The sequence below is a fragment of the Convolutriloba macropyga genome, chromosome 3, assembly GCF_964194025.1.
Source record: "Convolutriloba macropyga chromosome 3, txConMacr16.3, whole genome shotgun sequence".
Taxonomy (NCBI): Eukaryota; Metazoa; Xenacoelomorpha; order Acoela; family Convolutidae; genus Convolutriloba; species Convolutriloba macropyga.
Window position 1 is genome coordinate 76,945,609 of NC_134470.1, and position 15,793 is coordinate 76,961,401.

General features: G+C 37.1%; 1 protein-coding gene across 1 annotated transcript in view; it reads left to right on the plus strand.

Moving 5' to 3' along the window:
• LOC142337294 (uncharacterized) overlaps positions 1-15,793 on the plus strand; it is a 43,572-nt gene that overhangs the window by 20,817 nt on the left and 6,962 nt on the right. Inside the window, exons 4-5 of the mRNA XM_075386481.1 lie at positions 7,235-7,451; positions 8,892-9,119. Of these exons, the coding sequence (XP_075242596.1) occupies positions 7,235-7,451; positions 8,892-9,119 (445 nt within the window). The remainder of the gene's footprint in view (positions 1-7,234; positions 7,452-8,891; positions 9,120-15,793) is intronic.

Genomic DNA, 15,793 nt, shown 5'->3' on the forward strand with positions numbered 1-15,793 from the left:
TTTTATACTTTTCTCTCCTCCCCCTTCATTCTTTCCGTTTTTTTAGAAAAAAATTAGGTTTCCTGCTGGAAAAAAGAAAGCGTGTTTATTCGCGGATATCAATGCAATAGCCAAGTATTTTCTCACATTGATTGCCTTTGTCAGTCGTATATTTTACGGCTAGGCAAAGAACGGCCCGCGGGAATTGCAAGAGGAGAATGACTCAGCCTGAAAAAAAATCAAAAAAAATGAGAAAGAAACAGTTTTTGATTTTTGAGTGGTTTATAATAGAAAAAAATACACATCCCTAATGGCTCTATTGAACATCTCTTCCGTCGTTGTGACGATAAGCATTACAATTTAAATCATAAGCATTCAAAGCAAACACAAAGAATTGAGTCTGGGCTCAAACTTATTTTTTATTGTTTGGTTTTTCAGTTTTTGTTGTCGACAATTTTTGTTCTTGAACAGATACGCTATGTTCTTCTCGGACTGCCTGTCCGGCATTTCGTTGTCGCAGTTTTGTTTTTTTTAATCGCTTTTAATCTGTCATGATCCTCCGGCTCGTTGACTCTCATAAACTTTGGTTTGTTTGTGCCGTTCTCAACCAGCCCTAACACTACACAATTGTGTGTTGACACAATCATGTCGCGTTTTTTAGCTTCGTTGGCTATTCCGGCTTCAATCTCGGGAAGGGGATCGTTGATGTGCATGTTTTTTCTTTTAATGGGAATGGTTTTTTTTGCTTTTTGTGGTGCCAACTTTTCGAATAGATGTTGTTTTTGCAGTCAAAATATAGGAAATTGCTGATTACCGACGGCATTTGCATCGCGTTTCCAGCGTTGGGCAGTATATGGCAAGCCTTTATGTTCCCAAAGGGATTGTGAATTTTCAATAAACTTTGAAAAACATCAGTGCTTCTGCAGTCACATCGTTATATTTTCTCTCATCGAATGGGGGGCTTGCTATAAAAATGGCATCCTTCCTTGTATAACGCTCTTGAGCGTGCAGTCGGTCATTCAAATTTTTTGTTACCTTCTTAATGTTATCATTTTATTCCGACTGTTTTTGAGAAAAGTTTTAAACTTTATCCAGCTCGGAAATTTTTACCTCGTCGTCTGTGTACTTTTTACTCACCAGACTTGAAGAGCCTGGGTTTCCACTTGCGTCATCCATTAAATCCATCAAATGACAATAAAATGATAAAAAATGCTGTACGAATTAACAGAATAATGAGAAGAGAGAATTGAATACAAAGTTCTTATGCTTTAAATGTCGCCAATATTAAGACAGAGTTGCAGTGCAAAAAATTTAAAACATCATTTTAGCTGAAGCTCAACGACCGCTTTCAGAGGAGAACCGGCGCGTTTATTGTCTCATCTTTTCGTGCTTCATACACGCTGTTTCTTTGTACTTTTTAACGGTCGAATTCTAAACTCTAAGTGTCATACAAAACCACTGTTGGTCGGAGCGAGCTCTGATTTTTTTCCACTCGACAGGAAACTCCTCTCTAATTTTTTTTGTTATTTCAAATAGATTTTTTAATCTTGTTTTTTTTAGAACCAGAGGGACAGAAATAAGGAGACAAAAATCAAGGAACGCAGTTTGTTCACACAGTTTTTCTCCCTAATTTTTTTAAATCAATGTAGTCGTTCAGTTTTGAGGAGCAGAATTTTAACATTTAATTTACTGTTGTATGTTTTGCTGAAATATCTTTGGAAAATATTTGGCTCTCTAACATGTATTGACTTTTCACGTAGGCTAGTGGTCTTTCATTAATTATTTGATGATCCAGCAGTCAGTAAAGAAAAGGTGTTTGATTGTTGTCTTGCCTTACAACAATAAGCACTGACTTTAGCATTTCGTTAAAACTTTTAGTAACAATGCAGTACCTTTTTTACTTAAATTTTGATTGAGTTGTGTATACTTTTGCGTATTTGTTTGTTTATAAAAAAAATTCCAGCAAAATTGCCCGGATTTCAAAATTAAATATTCCGGCGTAATTTCATTTGGCAATTGAAAAAAAACTCGAATATGGTTTTCAGCTTTTTGCTTTACAGTTTAGACGAAATCGTACCAAATGCGGAACTATTATTCGCTGTGCTAAAAAGAAACATTTTAGAGGAAACATTTAAGTCTTACAATTGTGCTAACTTCTCAAAACGTTGCCTAGGGCGTAGCCGAAGAAGAAGAAGAAATGATATCAGCTTCATCCGGACAAGGACTGCAGTCGGCACCACCCCCTCCCCAACAGCCAACGGGCACTCAGATGTCCTCTATGGTTCCGAGAGACAAAAACTCTGCCTACATTGGAGATGGCAAGTATGTGGACACTAGCATGGATGCATCCCTTATGGCGGAGGAGGCCATCCGGGCCCAGAATGGAAAAGGTGTTTGACTTATTATAAGTGCTTTTACCCCCCCTCCCGCCCCCAGTTGTATTGTAACCACCACTTTTTGGCGGACGGAGTTATTAATAAACTGAAAGGAGCTGTAATCTAATGATCATAAAAACGCAAATTGTGAGTCTGGAAACCGCACGCGGTTCTCGATAAACGCCAGAAGTTCTCAGTGACTTCAAGCAGAGTCAAGTAACCTATACTTAATTTACAGGTGTACGTGACCATGATAATGTGAAATATCTAGATTATACATCAAGACCATGTACACACAAATTAATGGACATTAAATTTATATATATAGGCTAGGCAAAGAACGGCCCGCGGGAATTGCAAGCGGAGAATGACTCAGCCTGAAAAAAAATCAAATAGAAAAAAAATGAGAAAGAAACAGTTTTTGATTTTTGAGTGGTTTATAATAGAAAAAAATACACATCCCTAATGGCTCTATTGAACATCTCTTCCGTCGATGTGACGATAAGCATTACAATTTAAATCATAAGCATTCAAAGCAAACACAAAGAATTGAGTCTGGGCTCAAACTTGTTTTTTAATGTTTGGTTTTTCAGTTTTTGTTGTCGACAATTTTTGTTCTTGAACAGATACGCTATGTTCTTCTAGGACTGTCTGTCCGGCTTTTCGTTGTCGCAGTTTTGTTTTTTTTAATCGCTTTTAATCTGTCATGATCCTCCGGCTCGTTGACTCTCATAAACTTTGGTTTGTTTGTGCCGTTCTCAACCAGCCCTAACACTACACAATTGTGTGTTGACACAATCATGTCGCGTTTTTTAGCTTCGTTGGCTATTCCGGCTTCAATCTCGGGGAGGGGATTGTTGATGTGCATGTTTTTTCTTTTAATGGGAATGGTTTTTTTTGCTTTTTGTGGTGCCAACTTTTCGAATAGATGTTGTTTTTGCAGTCAAAATATAGGAAATTGCTGATTACCGACGGCATTTGCATCGCGTTTCCAGCGTTGGGCAGTATATGGCAAGCCTTTATGTTCTCAAAGGGATTGTGAATTTTCAATAAACTTTGAAAAAACATCAGTGCTTCTGCAGTCACATCGTTATATTTTCTCTCATCGAATGGGGGGCTTGCTATAAAAATGGCATCCTTCCTTGTATAACGCTCTTGAGCGTGCAGTCGGTCATTCAAATTTTTTGTTACCTTCTTAATGTTATCATTTTATTCCGACTGTTTTTGAGAAAAGTTTTAAACTTTATCCAGCTCGGAAATTTTTACCTCGTCGTCTGTGTACTTTTTACTCACCAGACTTGAAGAGCCTGGGTTTCCACTTGCGTCATCCATTAAATCCATCAAATGATAATAAAATGATAAAAAATGCTGTACGAATTAACAGAATAATGAGAAGAGAGAATTGAATACAAAGTTCTTATGCTTTAAATGTCGCCAATATTAAGACAGAGTTGCAGTGCAAAAAATTTAAAACATCATTTTAGCTGAAGCTCAACGACCGCTTTCAGAGGAGAACCGGCGCGTTTATTGTCTCATCTTTTCGTGCTTCATAAACGCTGTTTCTTTGTACTTTTTAACGGTCGAATTCTAAACTCTAAGTGTCATACAAAACCACTGTTGGTCGGAGCGAGCTCTGATTTTTTTCCACTCGACAGGAAACTCCTCTCTAATTTTTTTTGTTATTTCAAATAGATTTTTTAATCTTGTTTTTTTTTCAGAACCAGAGGGACAGAAATAAGGAGACAAAAATCAAGGAACGCAGTTTGTTCACACAGTTTTTCTCCCTAATTTTTTTAAATCAATGTAGTCGTTCAGTTTTGAGGAGCAGAATTTTAACATTTAATTCACTGTTGTATGTTTTGCTGAAATATCTTTGGAAAATATTTGGCTCTCTAACATGTATTGACTTTTCACGTAGGCTAGTGGTCTTTCATTAATTATTTGATGATCCAGCAGTCAGTAAAGAAAAGGTGTTTGATTGTTGTCTTGCCTTACAACAATAAGCACTGACTTTAGCATTTCGTTAAAACTTTTAGTAACAATGCAGTACCTTTTTTACTTAAATTTTGATTGAGTTGTGTATACATTTGCTTATTTGTTTGTTTATAAAAAAAATTCCAGCAAAATTGCCCGGATTTCAAAATTAAATATTCCGGCGTAATTTCATTTGGCAATTGAAAAAAAACTCGAATATGGTTTTCAGCTTTTTGCTTTACAGTTTAGACGAAATCGTACCAAATGCGGAACTATTATTCGCTGTGCTAAAAAGAAACATTTTAGAGGAAACATTTAAGTCTTACAATTGTGCTAACTTCTCAAAACGTTGCCTAGGGCGTAGCCGAAGAAGAAGAAGAAATGATATCAGCTTCATCCGGACAAGGACTGCAGTCGGCACCACCCCCTCCCCAACAGCCAACGGGCACTCAGATGTCCTCTATGGTTCCGAGAGACAAAAACTCTGCCTACATTGGAGATGGGAAGTATGTGTACACTAGCATGGATGCATCCCTTATGGCGGAGGAGGCCATCCGGGCCCAGAATGGAAAAGGTGTTTGACTTATTATAAGTGCTTTTACCCCCCCTCCCGCCCCCAGTTGTATTGTAACCACCACTTTTTGGCGGACGGAGTTATTAATAAACTGAAAGGAGCTGTAATCTAATGATCATAAAAACGCAAATTGTGAGTCTGGAAACCGCACGCGGTTCTCGATAAACGCCAGAAGTTCTCAGTGACTTCAAGCAGAGTCAAGTAACCTATACTTAATTTACAGGTGTACGTGACCATGATAATGTGAAATATCTAGATTATACATCAAGACCATGTACACACAAATTAATGGACATTAAATTTATATATATAGGCTAGGCAAAGAACGGCCCGCGGGAATTGCAAGCGGAGAATGACTCAGCCTGAAAAAAAATCAAATAGAAAAAAAATGAGAAAGAAACAGTTTTTGATTTTTGAGTGGTTTATAATAGAAAAAAATACACATCCCTAATGGCTCTATTGAACATCTCTTCCGTCGTTGTGACGATAAGCATTACAATTTAAATCATAAGCATTCAAAGCAAACACAAAGAATTGAGTCTGGGCTCAAACTTGTTTTTTAATGTTTGGTTTTTCAGTTTTTGTTGTCGACAATTTTTGTTATTGAACATATACGCTATGTTCTTCTAGGACTGTCTGTCCGGCTTTTCGTTGTCGCAGTTTTGTTTTTTTTAATCGCTTTTAATCTGTCATGATCCTCCGGCTCGTTGACTCTCATAAACTTTGGTTTGTTTGTGCCGTTCTCAACCAGCCCTAACACTACACAATTGTGTGTTGACACAATCATGTCGCGTTTTTTAGCTTCGCTGGCTATTCCGGCTTCAATCTCGGGGAGGGGATTGTTGATGTGCATGTTTTTTCTTTTAATGGGAATGGTTTTTTTTGCTTTTTGTGGTGCCAACTTTTCGAATAGATGTTGTTTTTGCAGTCAAAATATAGGAAATTGCTGATTACCGACGGCATTTGCATCGCGTTTCCAGCGTTGGGCAGTATATGGCAAGCCTTTATGTTCTCAAAGGGATTGTGAATTTTCAATAAACTTTGAAAAAACATCAGTGCTTCTGCAGTCACATCGTTATATTTTCTCTCATCGAATGGGGGGCTTGCTATAAAAATGGCATCCTTCCTTGTATAACGCTCTTGAGCGTGCAGTCGGTCATTCAAATTTTTTGTTACCTTCTTAATGTTATCATTTTATTCCGACTGTTTTTGAGAAAAGTTTTAAACTTTATCCAGCTCGGAAATTTTTACCTCGTCGTCTGTGTACTTTTTACTCACCAGACTTGAAGAGCCTGGGTTTCCACTTGCGTCATCCATTAAATCCATCAAATGATAATAAAATGATAACAAATGCTGTACGAATTAACAGAATAATGAGAAGAGAGAATTGAATACAAAGTTCTTATGCTTTAAATGTCGCCAATATTAAGACAGAGTTGCAGTGCAAAAAATTTAAAACATCATTTTAGCTGAAGCTCAACGACCGCTTTCAGAGGAGAACCGGCGCGTTTATTGTCTCATCTTTTCGTGCTTCATACACGCTGTTTCTTTGTACTTTTTAACGGTCGAATTCTAAACTCTAAGTGTCATACAAAACCACTGTTGGTCGGAGCGAGCTCTGATTTTTTTCCACTCGACAGGAAACTCCTCTCTAATTTTTTTTGTTATTTCAAATAGATTTTTTAATCTTGTCTTTTTTCAGAACCAGAGGGACAGAAATAAGGAGACAAAAATCAAGGAACGCAGTTTGTTCACACAGTTTTTCTCCCTAATTTTTTTAAATCAATGTAGTCGTTCAGTTTTGAGGAGCAGAATTTTAACATTTAATTCACTCTTGTATGTTTTGCTGAAATATCTTTGGAAAATATTTGGCTCTCTAACATGTATTGACTTTTCACGTAGGCTAGTGGTCTTTCATTAATTATTTGATGATCCAGCAGTCAGTAAAGAAAAGGTGTCAGACAATATAGAAAAGGTGTGATTGTTGTCTTGCCTTACAACAATAAGCACTGACTTTAGCATTTCGTTAAAACTTTTAGTAACAATGCGGTACCTTTTTTACTTAAATTTTGATTGAGTTGTGTATACTTTTGCGTATTTGTTTGTTTATAAAAAAAATTCCAGCAAAATTGCCCGGATTTCAAAATTAAATATTCCGGCGTAATTTCATTTGGCAATTGAAAAAAAACTCGAATATGGTTTTCAGCTTTTTGCTTTACAGTTTAGACGAAATCGTACCAAATGCGGGACTATCTCGCAGTGCTAAAAAGAAACATTTTAGAGGAAACATTTAAGTCTTACAATTGTGCTAACTTCTCAAAACGTTGCCTAGGGCCTAGCCGAAGAAGAAGAAGAAATGATATCAGTTTCAACCGGACAAGGACTGCAGTCGGCACCACCCCCTCCCCAACAGCCAACGGGCACTCAGATGTCCTCTTTGGTTCCGAGAGACAAGAACTCTGCCTACATTGGAGATGGGAAGTATGTGGACACTAGCATGGATGCATCCCTCATGGCGGAGGAGGCCATCCGGGCCCAGAGTGGAAAAGGTGTTTGTCCCCCCCCTCCCCCCCCCCCAGTTGTATTGTAACCACCACTTTTTGGCGGACGGAGTTAAACATAAAAATCTAGTGATCATAATAAACGCAAATTGTGAGCCTGAAAACCGCACGCGGTTCTCGATAAACCTCAGAAGTTCTCAGTGACTTCAAGCAGAGTACATTTTAAAATGCCGAAAGTCTGCAGTGCCAGAAGTCAAAATGCCAGAAGTTGCTACTTAGCCAGAAGTTGACTTCCGTTGACTTTCGTCATTTTAAAACGTGCGCGTTTCGTGTTTTAAGCATGGTTAAGTGACTCTGCAGAAGTCACTTCGAAATTCTGACTTAATATCTCGAACTGCTTCGCCGTTCTCGATAAACGTCAAAAGTTTTCAGTGACTTCAAGCAGAGTCACTTAACCTATACTTAATTTACATGTGTACGTGACCATGATAATGTGAAATATCTAGATTATACATCAAGACCATGTACACACAAATTAATGGCCAAAAATTTTATGTAGATCTGTTAATTATACGGATGTAAAAAGTTTATCGTGTAAGATCTTACAAGACAAAAAGTATTCTTGTAAGAATACAAGATTTTGCAAGATTGAAGGTGAAAGATATTTTTTTCTTTCAAAAGTTTATTGGAACTCATTAGCCAGGCCTAGGCCTCGACTTATGAAAAGACTTTAAAAGTCTTGTAGGGGGGACCAATATTGACAATAATTACACGGTCGAGCTTCCTAGTTAAAGTCGAGCTAATATCTTTTCATGGGTCGAGCTGAAATCTTTTCATAGCGAAGAACGTCTAGCTAAGGCCCTTTCAAGGGTCCAGCATTAGTCACTTCATAACCAACAAAGTCGAGTAAAGGTCTTTTCATGGGTCCACCAATATTCTTTCCATAAGTTTTTTTCAAAATCCAAATTTTTTTCATTTTTTTGTGCTTCTGTACATACAGAAGCAGAGCCCGAGCAAGACTAAATAGCTTTGCACTAGAGCATTCCAACTTAAGAAACAGTTGGAAAACTGCCAAAAGCCTTAAGATCTTCGTCAAATCTTAAGGTAAGGAGTTATGGCAGCTCGACTATATCAGCACATCACTTGATTGAATGAAACCAGCTAGTTTAAGTGTATTGGTCCTAGTCCCATTAGCAATGAAAAAACTTTGGCGTTATTTAGTTGGTTTTCCACTCCAAGTTTGAAATATCGTTTGGTCTGATCAGAGGTCTGTCCCATCTGGAATCGGTATATTATCAAGGGTCCTAATTCGGTTCTTATCTTAATTCCTATCATGCTCCCGCGCCCACGAAATTATAGCCCCCAACGGGACAGATACCCTATTTCTAATAAATTCTAATTATTCCTATTTCGAATAATTTCTAATTATTCGATTGTTCAAAGCGCTTGTTAGATTGTTCCGTCAGGCTAAATGTTCTTTGTAAGCAGGATCCAAACTGTATGCAGAGGCCCCTGATAATATCCTGAAACGCCCCATAGCTTCTAAAATACCCCCGATGAAGTTCTCACAAGCTGAACTGAACCAACCATCATTCCAATCCAGACAGTTCCCGCCAACTCCCGATCATTCTCTGCCCAATACGAGACATCCTGCTGGCTACTTGCAGAAACTTCCCCCCTGGCGAGCTCCTGGAAGCTGGTCCGCACATCCGGGAGGTATTACAATTGTTTGTCTGTAAATATTCGTTCTTTGATCGCTGAAAAGCTATAGATAGATCAATTTTAGTAAAAGCTTGAAAAACTTGAATTTTGTCATAACATTGTTTTTGCTTGTAACCTCTCCACATATAGTAACTTCACATTCGATGAAGAAGTAAAATGTATTTTGAAGGAAAATGGTACTTGGTACCAAAATAATTCAATCAATCAGAAAAACAGAAGAACTCTGTAGAACGGACCGCACGAAGATCACAATGCTATAAGATGCGATGTAAACCCAATAAGATTTGACATTTTATTGTTCAATTTTAAGCGTATCGCTTTAATAATATTTTTTTTCTGAAAAATGACTACAAAACAGCGCAATGAAGGTCTGTCAACGGTCGTTATCCCCCTACACTCGTCATGGGGGGGTGAGGGAGGAACCCGATCGTACAACACCATGGATAGTCGAACTGATAGACAACTGATTAGTTCGCCATTTCTTACAAATGCAGTATTTTAATTTCGATCATCGAACAGTCAGATTATTTGGCGAATCTAATTTCAGCAGTCCGCTCAGATTCTCAAATTTTTTCTCGTTCCGTCTCGTGCTCGTCTGTCATATTTCCTAGTACCCATAGATACTATTTCTGCCAGTTCGGAACTCATGAAATATTGAGTTGTTGTAGAAGTTGTCGGACTTCAAAAAAGAGAGTTACCATCATCAATGAGCACCTGGAATTAATCACCTTTTTTGCAGAAAGGAGGAAAAAAATTGCAATATCACTCCCAAAAAAACCAAAATTATGCAAATAGTTTTCAAAACAGGATTAGAGCGGCTCAAAGAATTGATCTTTCTTATTCAAAAAATCATCTAGAACTTGAAAACTAAAATTAAAAAACGAAATCAAAAAGTATTTCACAGATAACTTAATTGGAGACCCAAGGGTTAAAGACTTGAGTTGTACCATGATGTCAGCTGTGTTACCAAACCATTTTGTTTATCAACAAAAATTGTAGTGTCGGTTTTTTACAATTCACAGAATTTGAATTGCATTGTGGCGATGTCTTTTTTTTAAAGATCTGTTCACACATTTTGATGATTTTTGAAGCCAAAATGGAGTAGTGATTTTGGTCACGCCGAAACAGTAAGCGGAGTGAAAAGCGAGTGGTTTTGCGGCGTGAAATTTTTTCGATCTAAATTTATAGTAGAGTGAGAACACGGTGTTTGAACAAAATTCGAGCTTTCTCGCTAGTGGTATTTTGTTCACAAGCGGCAATTTCATTTCGATTTTGTATGTTTTTATTCTATTCTTTGGATCAATTTTTTTTGTAATTGGTTCTTGCTATCATTTCATAGTTCATTCTAGGCCTAGTTGTTTGTTTGTTGTTTTTCTCGCCAGTGGTTTTTTGTTCACATGCGGCACTTTGAAATTGATTTCCTGTTTCATTTTAAACTTTTTTAATTTGATTTATTTAGAAATGGATTTCCCCATTCACTCATAGTCCTTGCTAGGTCTGTTATTTTTTAACCAGTTAAACTTTTTTTGAATTGTACGTCAGGACTTGTCTTGCTATGTTTTTTCATTTTATCTCATCCTTTTTTCGCTTTACTTGATTTGTTTTGGGACTTTCCGATGTTATGTTGTAAGATCAACACAGGATCCGAATGATATCTTGTTTCCTAAATTTCGTCACCCTAAATCATAGGTCACCCTAAACCGTCTGTCGAGACAGAGCAGAGCATGTGTTGTCTGGACCAGACATGTAGTGTAGCCATTATTATCTTTTGTGCTCTGCTATCTTAGATGCAACTCTACTTAGTGATGTTATTTCTGCGACTATCACTACATCTTTCTTGGTTGGACCCTACACAGTATTTCCTACTTGCAGATATTCATTTCAGATACTAATTGAAGACAGGGATCACACAGTTTTCTCATCCACTACTCATAACTTTCAGACGTACAGTGTAGCAGTCATCCCAAGCTCCCTCGCATCTCAAGTTTACTAACACTGCTTTCGTTGCCTACTAGCAAGGCGTTTCAGGCCAATTAGAGTTCACAAAATAGCTTAATTGGAGTATAGCCAGATCACTATTAAATGGTCGAAATTCATCTTCTAGTCTCAATTTCATTTTTCGTTATTTTGTTGATTTTTGAGTCCGTAAGACCTTTTTTTGCTCATTGGAGTCATTTCCAACATGTAGAAGTCGGCAAGACAAGACCACAAGAACCACTTCTGTACAGCATCCCACCGACGACCATCTCAATTTTGCTTCCTTGTTTCAAGGGCACTGTTAAATGGTCTACCTCAACTTCCTTATCTCAGGCTCATGCCTGCGCTAATGATTATCGGACCCGCAAGGAACATGTTTTGACATTGAGTCTTTAAGTCCTCGGGATTTGTGAGATCGATCGAGGACTTTACCACCTTGTTAGACAAAAGTCTATCCAGGATGGCCAACAAGGAGTTAGACAGTAGAGACCCTTCCGGCATAACAGGTACAGATCACTACATACGCTGACGACTGCACGGTATATGCTTCTGGACCCAACGTACTCACGATCTGCGGCTCTCTCAACAACTACTTGCAGCAGCTACAGAATTGGCTTTGGGAGAATCGTCTGGAACTCTCGCCGGGGAAGTCGTCGGCGACACGCTCCACCACAAGCACAAAAAAGTTCGCTATTGAACTGCCCATCACAATATAAGGAACCAAATTACCAACCGAGAAAAACCCAAAGATTCTTGGCGTGACATTCAATTCAATGCACACATTCAAGAAATATGCCATGAGAACTCGCCAGAAACTGTGTGAGAAGAATAGAGTCTGATTAGCATTTGCTGGATCGACGTGGGGAAATGACAAAGAAATGTTCACCAGCACCTACAAAGCAATCGGACGCTAGTCTTAAATTACGCGGCCTCAGTATGGACGCCAGAACTGACTGATACAAACTAGAAGAAATTTCAAGCATGCCAGAATTCAGCGCTCAGGACCATAACTGGCCAATTGAAGATGACTCAAGAGGACGAACTACAGAGAGAAACCAAAATCGTCCAACTGAAAAATCATAACAATCTCCCCTCGAAGCAGTTTCTTCTACAGTTATACAAGATAGAACACCCGAACAACCCGGTGCATCAGAAACAAGAACCAGCCAGAACCTTAAAATCCACGCCCAAGATGTGCTTTGACAAACAAGTGACGGAAATTGTTGACCTAGAAGACAAGAAATGGTACATAAGAGGACTGATCAAGCATCACACCAGATCAGTCAGAAGCACCATCGAAGAGTACCTGCCGAATAAAGTCCTTTCAGCTGCGCCGACAGTGGTCTCAACGGAGGAATCGAACTTAACCAGAGGAATGAGATCGACGTTGTCACAGCTACGATGCGGATACTCCAAACACCTGAGAAGTTTCCAGATTCAAAGATGGCACTACGGATGCCTGCCCGGACTGCGGTTCCTCGCCTCATAAAACAGAACATCTTCTCAAATGCCCAAGGAAACCTACCACGCTAGTTGTTCGGCCAATTTGGGATAAACCGGTTGAAGCAGCCACGTTTCTCGGTCTACAAACCAAGATTTAGTCCCCGCTCCCTCACGGCTACAACAACAACAACCCTTCAGGCATTCTACTCCATCCCAGCTTTCCAACCGAAATTTAAGTCACCTTAATTTTAAGTTTTCAAAACATAGCAATTACAAGGCCCAAAACTATGGCCTGTTTTGCAAACAAGATTTTTGGCGCTCAAAGTACTGCAATTGCTCTGGATTTTTTGGAAAAATTTCTCCAACAGCTCAATCCCTCACAAAAAAATAGAGAGCAAAACTCGACATTTTAGCGATGCTTTTCTACATTCTCGGTAAATTTAAATCGCTCTATATTCTTCTCGAATCATATTTTTTCTAGCCGCTCATCACAGATCTTCAAAAAAATTCGTTTTTCAAATCTTTAAAACTTGTCAAGTGACTCAAATTTTTGTTTTCGCAAGCATGAAGAACTTGGTTATGAATTTCGGATAATTGCTCAATAACTGTGAAGGATATAACATTTTAACAAACTTGGAGCCAGAGTTTATTTCGAAAAATTTTAAATAACATAATATCTTTCAGCAAGTTTATTTGTTTTTTTGTCGTTGTCGCAACAATAAAATCCGCGGAAGCTTTTTTTAACCTGTTGGTCAAAGGTTTTTCTTACCAAATCAAATGCCAAGTAATTTTTAAGAATTTTTCAAATGTTTTTTATTCCAAGCTGTTTTCGGAGCAGCTTCATATTACAAAAGAACCGTTACAAAATAGAACAGTTACATATCTGGAACAGTTACAAAATGGAATAGTTACAAAAGTAAATTTTTGTTTATAAAATAATGGTTGATAAAGTGAAAGCGATGTGTTTCCTGTATTTAACTCAGACATTTTTCGTATTGATATAATGCAATCCTATTTTTCCTCCTGTTTTTGTTTTGAAAATCTTTACGCTAAATAGGCTTATAAGACTTCTCATCGTATAATTTCTTGCGGTTTTTTAATAACAAAAGTTTTTTGATTCGAGAATTCAGTGATTAGTTTATCGTTTTACTGAATTCTGATCTATATAATTTTTTTCTTTTTTCAGAAGCTTCTATGTTTGCCATATTGATTAGGCCTAGATCTGCACAATTTCTAAATTTGAAGGTGTCCGGATTTTTCAATTTCGTTGACGAGATAAAATCTCGATTCAAATGGTTGTCCGTCTATACTTTTGTTTAATTTTGGCAAAATTTGTTATGCCTTTATGAAATACTTGGTATTATTGTAGTTCAAAGATTCACTTTTTATTCAATTCAAATTTGTCTGTATTGTTTATATCTGTTTCTTTGTAGAAATAGAAGTTAGCGGAAACCATCTCCCGTTACCACATTTATGGTTTTAAAAAAATCAGCTGCTAAAAATTAGCTTTAATTGAATTATAAATGCTCTGTCAAAAGATACATTAAGAGAAGAAATAGAAGTTTTTTACGGGCGTTATTTGGATCATTCTCTGTCTCTGGTTATTAATGGCGTGTGACAATTTTTTTCTGCGCTTGCTGACAACCCATTCTGTAGATTGCAAAATGTAAAAAGACGTCACTTGTTACATATTCTAATTTTAAGCTACTATGTCTGCTATACTTGTTTCATTTGGCGAAAGCAAAAAAAAATAGTCAGATAAAAGAATTCAATAGAGAATCTGAGAAACAACCGTCTATCGCTTTTTTACGATATCACTCTTCATTGAATAATTTGTTTTAAGCATCAGCATTATCTTGTCTTCCCAAGTCGACTAATTTTCTGATCACATAGTAATTTTGTTGTGTGGGCAGAGAAAATGATATAATCTTGTTTAATTCTAAAGACTTTGTCTGTGCTAATATTAAACAAAGAGAAAATTTAAGATATTACTTATGGCTATGTATTTTTTTCAACATTTTTGCACGAAAACAGTTTTTGTTCGAGGTTTTCCTCTAAGACCTTCCTTGTGTTTCGGCGGAATGGCAAAATTTTGAGACTTTGAAAAGAATACGACATAAATTTAGGACTGAATTTCATTTTTTTTCAGCAAAACCGATTTTCACTGATTTTTTCTGGATAAAAAAGTGTCACGACTATTTAATAGATGGCATTAGAAGTACTGACTTGCTCTAATAGTAAATTCATAATTTAGGGGTAGTTAAAATTATGTACGTAAACTCTCATGCTTCCAATTTTGTCATAGTCAAGTCATTGTTTGCATATAGATCTTTTGGACAATTTTGAGCTCATTTGTTGAGCCCATTTTTTGTAGAGCTTATTTGTTGTCACTACTACTCTAATTGTCGCAATCTTTTGGTTTAAAATTTAGTAACCTTCATAGTTTTTAACTGTTTCAAAAATTAGTCAATTGTTCTTCGTAAATCATGTAACTAAATTTTGGTTTGGTATAACATGGCGTAGGAAGAAAGACAAAAGCGAAGATAGGAAACATAATAGACTGAACGAAAAAAAACATTTATGTACCATTTCACATCAGTCATCTTATAACTTGGGCATTTTTAGGAAAACTTTAAAAAATGATTTTGGCGACAATGACATCCCGTACCTAACTGTAAGTCGAATTCAGAGCTGAGTTAGAGTCTATTTCAGGTTTCATTTTGCACTGCATTTGTCTAATTCAGAGCTAATTCAGTGATTCATTCTGAATTATCTTCTGATTCAGAAGGATACAGAATAGCTTTCCTGAATTTTACTCTGATTGAGACAAATTCAGAAATCCCTTCATAGTTGGTTCTGAAATCGTTCGGAATCAGTACTAAAACTTGAAATTTCTCTGAAATTGTTCTGAATCAGTACTGATTGACACTCAATCGGGAGCACGGGCTAAGAATTCATTTGAAATTTATAAACTAAGCTATATTAGAATTTGGAAAAAAAATATGTAAACCAAGGAACAGATTTGAATAATTCATAAATTACGAGTCTCAGAATAGAATGCGGATTAGAACGATAGATTCTCAAGTGTTGCTCTCAAGTGAAATTGATGCACAAGTGTTGATAATGTCTCAAAACAGGCGGGTCTGAATAAGATCTTAAGCATTTAGTAGCAACCCAAGTCAAAAAGTTATGGATAAATTACAAATATTTATATTATAGCTCATAAAAATTTGCCAAAAAGATGCGAC